This window comes from Calliphora vicina, chromosome 5 (assembly GCF_958450345.1).
Source record: "Calliphora vicina chromosome 5, idCalVici1.1, whole genome shotgun sequence".
Classification (NCBI taxonomy): Eukaryota; Metazoa; Arthropoda; class Insecta; order Diptera; family Calliphoridae; genus Calliphora; species Calliphora vicina.
Genome location: NC_088784.1, coordinates 4,933,191 through 4,944,904, shown reverse-complemented (window position 1 = coordinate 4,944,904; position 11,714 = coordinate 4,933,191). Strand labels below are relative to the sequence as shown.

The 11,714-nt window shown below is 30.8% G+C and overlaps 1 protein-coding gene across 1 annotated transcript; it reads right to left on the bottom strand.

Annotated features, from left to right (window-relative positions):
* Window positions 1–1,432: 1,432 nt before the first annotated feature.
* On the bottom strand, window positions 1,433–7,424 carry LOC135961840 (uncharacterized). Its single transcript, XM_065513460.1, has 3 exons — window positions 7,280–7,424; window positions 6,806–7,060; window positions 1,433–1,680 (listed from the first exon to the last, which is right to left on the bottom strand). Exons 1-3 carry the CDS (start codon window positions 7,341–7,343, stop codon window positions 1,460–1,462), a joined length of 540 nt encoding a protein of 179 aa, XP_065369532.1. The 5' UTR covers window positions 7,344–7,424; the 3' UTR covers window positions 1,433–1,459.
* Between the last annotated feature and the right edge of the window lie 4,290 nt (window positions 7,425–11,714).

Below are 11,714 nucleotides of genomic sequence, written 5' to 3'. Positions count from 1 at the left end.
TAAAAATATTCAGACGAATAAGCTTTCCTATACAAAAGTTAATACAATATTATTTTCGTAAGCTTATTCTACAATTGCAAGGATAAGCTTATAGTAATAATGCATATATAATATTTTCACGAGGGTTCCGTTTTGATTTTTCTACAATTGTTGCGATAGCCTCTTTCAATATATTGTAAAGTCTTTCTTAAACTTAAGGCTTGTGTTGGTAAGCTTATTATAATATTTTTCTCAAGTCATTTGGTTTGTTGGGTTTGCCTCACCAGCTTTATATTCCAGACATGGCCCCGTCAGACTAATACTTGAGTCGATCGATGCAGAACTCTTTCTCTGAGATACGCCTTACTTCAGAACAGAGTATCTGGTATTGACTTGATTCGTACTTGGCCTCAAAAGATGAGCAGTTCTTTTGGCTCGAAATCCATATGTTGCCGGAAAGAAGGGATAAGGTCAAAGCTAACAATGGCCAATACTTTCAATTTATATTGTACAAATAACATCTAAAAATTTAAAAAAAATCCTGAATTTTTAAGAAAATCCAAAATTAAACAAAATAAGGGCCACCCTAATATATGACTATAGTAAATGTGTAAATGTATAAGTGTTTTGATATAAAAATATGTATTAAAAAAAAATAAATATAACCAGAAAAATAAAACATGAATAAATTTACTATAAATTACCATTTTACAACGACCATTCATATACACAAACAAACAAACGAACTCTCATCTCTTTTACAAAATATCCCTACATATCGAAAGTCTCTTATATAGAATAATAACAAATATTCACATTTATACACAAACAAATAGTACATTTATGCATATAATTGTAAACAAACAATTCAATAGCCGTTACTTTAACATGTCTCTCACTCTCTTCCTACTTACTGCACACACGCATTCACATAAACTTAACAGCCACCTACACGATGCAAACAGACACCCACGACCCACCCACCCGACACTGAATCAAAACAAACGAACGAACGATCAACAACAACAACAACTCATGCCTTAACGAAACACAGGCTTTTCTCGGGAAATAAAAAAAGTAATAACAAAAACAATAACAACAATAACAACAATAACAACCTTACATAAAACTGTCAAAAACATTCACATGCAATAATTTACTTTAAAAAATTGTTATAGTTTGTATATGAATGGACGTCATATGTATATGTAGAGTATGTTTAAATGTATAATAACTGCTAGACAAATATTGCTCTTTCCTTGTTTTTTTATATCCTGTCTATAAGGATTATTTGTCTATATATTGATATTTATATGCTTTCCTTTTTTTTTTTGTTTGCCATTTTCATTGACGTATTATTAATGACATTTCCTTGTGATTTTTTCCCTGTATAAACATAAAGTTATTTTTTTATTCATAGTTTAATATATATTTTTTTAATAAAAAAAAGTAGTTTTTTTCTTGTTGGTTTTTTTATTAACTATATTTTGAATAATTTATAAAATATTGTTATTGTTATCAGAGCTATTAGTAAAAGTGATAATTTATGTTCTAGTTGTGCATTCACTGTATTACATGGCATCGCTCCCACTTGTGAATCACAAACACAAACTTCAACATCCAAACCGGAAATATATTTTTGACGATAACAACCAGCTGTTGTGGTATTAACTTTACCACACATATAAGTGATGTTTTGCACTGGAATAGAAAAAAAAATTGATTTAAAAATATATAAATTTGTGCAGCATATTTTTAGGTGAAACAAAAAAATATAGAAAACAATTTAATAGAAATGTATGCATTTGCCAAAATACTGGACCGATTGAAAAACAACATTAATGAACTTTGTAGAGAAGAACCTAAGCTTTCAGAAAATTATACCTGCAACATCTTTGTTTACAAAAAGAGTGAGCAACATGGTATCTAAGTTTAACAAGTTTTTTGTTAGCTTTTATTTTGAACATTTGTACAATATAATTTTTTTTAAAGTATTGGCATCTTTCTGGCATATAGTTTCTGAGCCAAAAGAACTGCTCACCTTTTGAGGCCAAGAACAAATCGGATACTCTGTTCCAAAGTGAAGTGTATCCCCGATTGCGTTCTGCATCGATCGAAATAAATAGTAGTCGGATGGAGCAAGGTCTCGACTATAAAACGATTTTCTTTTCAAGTAGCATTTCGAACATGCATAATAGTCTGCCAAGGTCTCTCGGCTGCCAAGGATTCGTATGATACCCAATTTTCCTGCTTCTGGAAGAATCCTGTTGCTCGCAAACACTTTGAAATTGCTGCTTGAGAAGCTCCCAATGTAGAGTTCCTAGGCGGGAAAAATTTCTATAACTACGTATGTTTTGTAGATTTAACATGGTCGAAATTCTTAAGTTTTTTAAATAAACAATGAATTTATCAAATATCGATTTTTATATGAAAAATCTAAAATCACTCATAGACGGTTAATAAGAGGTCCTAGAGGAAAAAGAGCAATAATCTGTGATCACTCATATGTACCACCAAATATCGATTTTTATATGAAAAATCTAAAATCACTCATAGATGGTAAATAAGAGGTCCTAGAGAAAAAAAGGCAATAATCTGTGATCACTTATATTTCCCACCAAAAATCGTTTTTTATATGAAAAATCTAAAATCACGCATAGATGGTTAATAAGAAGTCCTAGAGGAAAAAGGGCAATAATCTGTGATCACTCATATTTCCCACCAAAAATCGGTTTTTATATGAAAAATCTAAAATCACTCATAGATGGTTAATAAGAGGTCCTAGAGGAAAAAGGGCAATAATCTGTGATCACTCATATTTCCCATCAAATATCGATTTTTATATGAAAAATATAAAATCCCTCATAGATGGTAAATAAGAGGTCCTAGAGGAAAAAGGGCAATAATCTGTGATCACTCATATTTCCCACAAAAATCGATTTTTATATGAAAAATCTAAAATCACTCATAGATGGTTAATAAGAGGTCCTAGTGGAAAAAGGGCAATAATCTGTGATCACTCAAATTTCCCACAAAAATCGATTTTTATATGAAAAATCTAAAATCACTCATAGATGGTTAATAAGAGGTCCTAGAGGTAAAAGGGCAATAATCTGTGATCACTCAAATTTCCTACCAAATATCGATTTTTATATGAAAAATCTAAAATCCCTCATAGATGGTAAATAAGAGGTCCTAGAGGAAAAAGGGCAATAATCTGTGATCACTCATATTTCCCACAAAAATCGATTTTTATATGAAAAATCTAAAATCACTCATAGATGGTTAATAAGAAGTCCTAGAGGAAAAAGAGCAATAATCTGTGATCACTCATGTCTCATCGATTTTATATGAAAAATCTAAAATCACTAATTGATCGTTAATAAGAGGTCCTAGAGGAAAAAGGGCAATAATCTGTGATCACTCATATTTCCTACCAAAAATCGATTTTTATATGAAAAATCTAAAATCACTCATAGATGGTAAATAAGAGGTCCTAGAGGAAAAAGGGCAATAATCTGTGATCACTAATTTTTCCCACCAAATATCGATTTTATATGAAAAATCTAAAATCACTCATAGATGGTTAATAAGAGGTCCTAGAGGAAAAAGGCAATAATCTGTGATCACTAATTTTTCCCACCAAATATCGATTTTTATATGAAAAATCTAAAATAACTCATAAATCGTTAATAAGACGTCCTAAAGGAAAAAGAGCAATAATCTGTGATCATTCATATTTCCCCAAATATCGATTTATATATGAAAAATCTAAAATCACTCATAGATGGTTAATAAGAGGTCCTAGAGGAAAAGGCGATAATCTGTGATCACTAATTTTTCCCACCAAATATCGATTTTTATATGAAATCCCTCATAGATCCTTACTAAGAGATCCTATAGGAAAAAAGACAATAATCTGTGATCACTCATATGTACCACCAAATATCGATTTTTATATGAAAAATCTAAAATTTCACATAGATGGTTAATAAGAGGTCCTAGAGAAAAAAGGGCAATAGTCTGTGATCACTTATATTTCCCACCAAAAATCGCTTTTTATATGAAAAATCTAAAATAACTCATAAATCGTTAATAAGACGTCCTAAAGGAAAAAGGGCAATAAACTGTGATCACTCATATTTCCTACCAAATATCGATTTATATATGAAAAATCTAAAATCACTCCTAGATCGTTAACAAGAGGTCCTAGAGGAAAAAGGGCAATAATCTGTGATCACTTATATTTCCTACCAAAAATCAATTTTTATATGAAAAATATAAAATCACTCATAGATGGTTAATTAGAGGTCCTATAGGAAAAAGGGCAATAATCTGTGATCACTCATATGTACCACCAAATATCGATTTTTATATGAAAAATCTAAAATCACTCATAGATGGTTAACAAGAGGTCCTAGAGAAAAAGGGCAATTATCTGTGATCACTCATATTTCCCACCAAATATCTATTTTTATATGAAAAATCTAAAATCACTCATAGATGGTTAATAAGAGGTCCTAGAGGAAAAAGGGCAATAATCTGTGATCACTTATATTTCCCACCAAATATCGATTTTACATGAAAAATCTAAAATCAATCTCAGAACATTAATAAGACGTCCTAGAGAAAACAGGGCAATAATCTGTGATCACTCATATTTCCTACCAAATACCGATTTTTATATGAAAAATATAAAATCACTCATAGATGTGTAATAAGAGATCCTATAGGAAAAAAGACAATAATCTGTGATCACTCATATGTACCACCAAATATCGATTTTTATATGAAAAATCTAAAATCACTCATAAATGGTAAATAAGAAGTCCTAGAGGAAAAAGGGCAATAATCTGTGATCACTTATATTTCCCACCAAATCCTAGAGGAAAAAGGGCAATAATCTGTGATCACCAGGGAAACCAAAATATGCAAATGCATGTTTTTTCTGGTGAGTCTAATGGGCACATGGATAAGATATTTACACGTTTCAGAACTATTTAAGAATTTTGGCATCGATTTGTTAGTGCATATTTGACCCTTAAATGCATATTTTTGCATATATTTGTTTGAGGAGCATATTTATGTCATATTTTTGCGTTTTAGAGCATATTTTACTGTTTAATAGCATATTTTGACTTTATCAAAAACAAATTTTGTCTTACTTATTTTTCGCTGTTGTGTTACAGGTTTTTACTTCCTTTGTTTAAAATTCAAAATTGAAAAATATATTTTTTTAATATAAAATGAGCACTACTTTAATAATAGCGCCATCTAAATATAAAATTTTAGTTCTAATTCAAACTCAACCGTTCTAAGTGTTAAAGAAATATTATCTTTTAAATTTGCTCCTATAACGTCAATTGATGTCAAAAGAACATTTTCTATGTATAAAAATGTTTTCAGATCCAATAGAAAACGATTTTTATTTTAAAATTTAAGTCAACATTTTGTAATTGCAATAATAACCTTAATTGAAGAAGTGACTTTATATTTATATAAAATATCATCAAAAAATACCTCTCGAGGACTTTTCATAACTTAAGTTCCTATTGTTTTTATGTTGTATCTATTTTTTGTTATACTTTTTAGTTCTTGTTATTTTTGTTTATTTTATGTTACTTTACCTTTTTAGAAATGAATTGTATCGATTTTTTTAAATAAAAGTATATTTTTTGGTTAAAAATTATGTAAAAGTTTGTTTTTTAAGAGCACATTTTTAAAATTTTAAGAGCATATTTTAAAGTTTTTACTGCATATTTAAAGCGCTTAAAACGTTTTTTTAGAGCATATTTCCGGTTTCCCTGGTGATCACTCATATTTCCCACCAAATATCGATTTTTATATGACAAATCTAAAATCACTCATAGATAGTTAATAAGAGGTCCTAGATGAAAAAGGGCAATAATCTGTGATCACTAATTTCTCCCACCAAATAATCACTCATAGATGGTTAATAAGAGGTCCTAGAGGAAAAAGGGCAATAATCTGTGATCACTTATATTTCCCACCAAATATCGATTTTTATATGAAAAATCTAAAATCACTCATAGATGTTTAATTAGAGCTCCTAGAGGAAAAAGTGCAATAACCTGTGATCACTCATATTTCCCACCAAATATCGATTTTTATATGAAAAATCTAAAATCATTTATAGATGGTTAATAAGAGGTCCTAAATGAAAAAGGGCAATAATCTGTGATCACTCATATTTCCCACCAAAAATCGGTTTTTATATGAAAAATCTAAAATTTCACATAGATGGTTAATAAGAGGTCCTAGAGGAAAAAGGGCAATAATCTGTGATCACTCATATTTCCCACCAAAAATCGGTTTTTATATGAAAAATCTAAAATTTCACATAGATGGTTAATAAGAGGTCCTAGAGAAAAAAGGGCAATAATCTGTGATCACTTATATTTCCCACCAAAAATCGCTTTTTATATGAAAAATATAAAATCATTCATAGATGGTTAATAAGAGGTCCTAGAGGAAAAAAAGCAATAATATGTGATCACTTATATTTCCCACCAAAAATCGATTTTTATATGAAAAATCTAAAATAACTCATAAATCGTTAATAAGACGTCTTACTGGAAAAAGCATAATAATCTGTGATCGCTCTTATTTCCTAACAAATATCGATTTTTAAATGAAAAACCGGTTTTTTTAAGAATATACTTTTTCGGTTAAACCGTAAACTGGTTTTTTGGACACTCTAATATTCACCACATCCTTAAATGGAAGTTATATAAAAATTTTCTTTGTTTTTTTGTTGGATATTTTGTATTAAAAATATCCCCAATTTTGATTCACTTTAACTCACCTCCTTTATTATATGTGTAAGTATATTTCACACATGTTAGACCCTTGTACATGGGACAACCTATAGCATTTGGTTTATCTTTATATTTCGACCATAAATCCACCGTATCCGGTATATTATCATTATCGGTTGCCACTAAAGGCTGGCGGCAGGGTATATTCGTTAAATCTTCACGTATACTATCGCAGGTGATATCGGCAATATTATTCTTGTCTTGAAATGGACCAATCCAAGTGAAACGAAAACAATAGGGATCTGAATTATAGAAAAAAATTCTATTAAAAATTTTCTTAAAAAGGTTAAATACAAGTTAAATATTATAGAGAAATATTCATAGAGGGGAAGCTAGGAAAAAAAACTCAAACAATGCACATACGAGAGATGTTTTTGTTTTCATGGGTTTTTAGCAACTGATTTAGGTTTTTGTTAAGAGAGTTTCCGCTCTATATTTGAGTATTTCTCTTTAAAACTAACACTCGGCTTGCAGCAGTATGAGATTCACTAATATAATCTTAATAGTAAACACCAATTTCAGCATTGTTAATTTTTGTTAATAATCTAAAAACTAGTAAAAGTATGTAGTATTTGTTTTATATTTTTTTTTTATTACAAAGAGATGTTTTCCAATACACATTTTATTAACAACTAAATAATTGTGGGGGTTTTAATTTAATTGTGTTCAATTCAATTTCTTGCTTTGATTTCTCAGCACATATTTATTCTTGTTTATTATCTTATCATTAATAATATTTCATTGAATTCTTCTTTTTTATTTTATATTTTTGTTATTTTATTTATTGTTGTTGTTAGTGTTTATATTAGAGTATTTATTGTGTTGCATGTTGCGGTCTTGTCATAAAGATGTTATTGAAGTAATACTCCACTAATGGGTTTTGATGCGTCACTAGTTATCTCTTGGCAGTTTATTTGTTTATTTAGTTGTGTTTTTATTAAGAAAGTATTAAATATTTTTTGTTGAATGAAATAAATTGTATGCGATAAATAGATTGCATCCGCTTAATTTATCTTAAGTAAATTTAATTTTATTTTCTTTTTATTTATTTTGTTTTAAAACATATAAATTGAACTTGAATTAAAATTCTTTGTTAATTTAGCTTGTTCTTTTGTTAAGTGAGGGATTTTTTTTTTTTGTTGTAATTTTGTTGTTTTATTTTTGATTCATTTATTTAATTTAATTATCTATGACTTGTTATTTCAAGTGTTTATTTTCATTAAGCTTTTTCTCTTTATTTCATTTTATGTTTGAGGCCTTGTTAGTAAAACGGACAACTTAAGTCCCCTTTCAATTTCAATATGTTTGTTTAATTATTCCTGTAAATTGTGTAGCCAAAGTAGCAGAATGAGCCGAGCCAACCAATGAGCAGAGAGATTCCTTTGGACCACACACTTACACTTACATATAACATTTTAATGTTGAGTAGAAATGTATGTGTGGAAAGAACATGCAAATAACACATCCACATAAAACACTTACTTATGGTAATGAGTTTGGTAACCGAAAGCGGAATGACTGATCAAAACGAATATGAATTGTACTACAATTTAAAGAACTGCTTATAAAATAGGAATATGTTTAGATGAGCAATATAGTTGCCCTTATTTTCGATTTTGGATGGTACCAAGATCTAAATATTTTTTTTTTTAAACCAAATGCTGAAAATTTTATCAAAATTTATTTGAATTTTCGAGTTTTGAGTCATAGTAGCCATTTTTTCCAAAAAAAAAAAAAATAATTTTATAAAATTTGAATTTTTCATTTTCAATTTTTTTTTTAAACGAAATTTGAAAAAATTAAAAAAATTGTTTTCGATTCTAATAAACAGTTGTAACTACATACAGCCTCAAAAATGAGTAAACTCCAGTGAATTTTTCGATTTTTTTAAGATCATGAAAATTATTATAGTCCGACTTAAATCGTTGTTTTTCAGAACCGAATCTATTATTCAACCTAATCACCAACAAACCGAAACTTTTAAATTTTAATCGATGGATAGATTTTTAGATTTTTTAACCCGAATTTTTTTTTAATCAAAAAAAATTTTTTTTCTAAATTCTTTTCCAAAAAAAAAAATGTTAAAAAAATTAAAAAAAATAATTTTGAAAAAAATAATTTTAATTTTTTTTACCTAAAAGTATTTAAAAAAATGTATTTTAAAGTATAAGTTGGTAAAGGGTATATAAGATTCGGCACAGCCGAATAAAGCTCCCTTACTTGTTTTAATTTCAAATCGGTCCCTAAGCTAATCCATAATAGATTATCCTCATTTAGCATTTATTAGAATCGGAAACAACTTAAACTTAAAAATGTGGACTCACAAAAGATGGCGTATCCTTTGAACTCGGTTTTTGTTTTTAAAATCTTATACATATATCATTTTGAATAGTATATCTGTCATTTATTCTCACTTAGTTATTGAAAATGTCGAATCAAAGCGTCATATGCGGGAAGTTTTGCTTTTCTTTAATTTGAAAAAAGTGCCGCTGAAGCACACCGATTGCTCGCCGAAGCTTATGGTGAATATGTTTCATCAAAGAAGTGCTGATTTTGACACGGAAGACAAAGATCGTCCAATCCAGCCAAAAAAAGATTGAAGATCAAATATTGGATGCATTACTCCATGATGATTGCTGTCATACTTAACAAGAGCATGCAAAATCATTGGAAGCAATTTTAAAACGTTTTCGAGCAGCATTGGGTATCATACGAATTGAAGCCGAGAGACCTTAAAAGACGATTTTGCATGTCCGTAATGATGTTTGAATGCTATAAAAGAAAATCATGTTTGCCCCGAATCATTAGGTTAGGTTCTCAGGCAGCCGCATAGTGGAGACAAAGAGAGCAGCTCACTTGGGTCCAGACAATAGGTCCCTTTGTGTTACCTGAAAATAAAGATAGAATAGAGGGACAGATAGAAATGAAAACAAGTGAGAAAGTATGGTCGGTCAAGCCCGACCATATAATACCCTACACTAAGTAAAAGAGCAAAAACATTTTTCTTTTAAAATTTCAATAATTGATATTTTTGGGTGATTTTCGGAAGTGGGCCTTATATGGGGGCTATGACCAATTATGGACCGATCACCATGATAATTATGTCTATATGAAAGTTTACTATGTTGAATTTTGTGAGTATACCAAAATTTTGAAGCAATTTATACACGTTAAAGTGAATTTCGGAATCGGATCTATATGGGAGCTATGACTAATTATGGACCGATCGTAACAAAATTTGGTGACATGAATTTTGTATATATAAAACTTATTTGGAGCGCAATTTGTGGAGATACATTTATAAATTAAACATTTCTGACCGATAAAGTCCAATTTCGGAAGGACATTTGTATGGGGGCTAGGTGAAATAATGGACCGATTTCAGCCAGTTTCAATTAGCTTGGTCCTTGGTCCGAAAAAATAATATGTACCAAATTTGATCGAAATATCTTCAAAATTGCGACCTGTACTCTGCGCACAAGGTTTACATGGACAGCCAGCCGACCAGACGGACGGACGGACATCGTTTAATCGACTCAGAAAGTGATTCTAAGTCGATCGGTATACTTTCAGGTGGGTGTTAGACTAATATTTTTGGGCGTTACAAACATCTGCACAAACGCATTATACCCTCCGCACTATGGTGGTGTACAGGGGACAGTCAGATGTACTGAAGAAGTAGGAGAAATGAAGAGGAAGGAGGTTCGAAAAAGAGTGGAGAGGAGAATATTATTAAGCACCAGTCAATTGACGGACATTAGGACTTTCCATGGAGATTCCCATGTCTAGCCTGATTAGCCAATTGATATTACTGATAAGGCATTGATGCACTCTAGCTTCATGTCGGAAAGCTCGGAAAGACTATAGGAATGATGTCCCAGCCTTAATCGTTGATCTCTTAATGCCAGGCAATGACAAGGAAGATGAAAACTTATTTTGAAAATTTCTACTGCAGTCGTTATAGGGCAGGCCAAGTGTCCTCGCATGGTACCCAAATGTGCAGTGTCCGATTATCACCGCCACTACATTACTGAATTGTTAACGTGTCAGGCCAAGAAGATATGTTGTCCGCCCTCGGATTAGTCGGAGCCATATCCATAGCTTGCAGTTAGATAAGGTAGTTCCACGTAGGAAGTATACATATGTCTCCGTCAGGGAACATGGCGACTTTTTTGCCAAAGCATCAGTGAGTACGATTGTTGAATGTCTAGCCATCCTGCTTAAAAATGCCCGGCATTCCTGGACTAAGTTAAATGTTGTGTACACACCTGTCCAAATCATTACTTGCGATGAAAAATAGATCCATTACGATTACCCGAAGCGTAAGAGATTGTATGTGAAGCCCGGCCAATCAGCCGAATCGACACCAAAACCAAATATCCATGGCGTTAAGGTAATTTTCTGTATTTGGTGGGAGAAAAAGCGTCCTCTCTATTATGATCAGCTGAAATCTGACCAGGCATTAAAAAAGAAACCTGTACCGAATGCTACTGATTCGTTTGAAGCGACCATTTGCCGAAAAACGCCCAGAATATGCGGCCAAACATTATGCAATACATGTTAAAAACTATTTAGAATAAAGCGGTTGTGAAGTTTTGCCTCATCCGGCCTATAGACCAGACCTTATCCCGTCCGACTACTATTTGTTTCGATCGATGCAGAACGCTCTCTCTGAGATGAACTTAACTTTAGAACAGATTATCCGATATTGTCTTGATTCGTTTTTGGCCTCAAAAGATGAGCAGTTTCTTTGGCTGGGAATCCATATGTTGCCATTAACATGGGAAAAGGTCATAGCTAACAATGGTCAATACATTGAATAAATTCATAATGTTTAAAAATAAAAGCCAAAAATGTTGAAAAAATCAAAAAATACATTCTTAATGCAAATTTAAT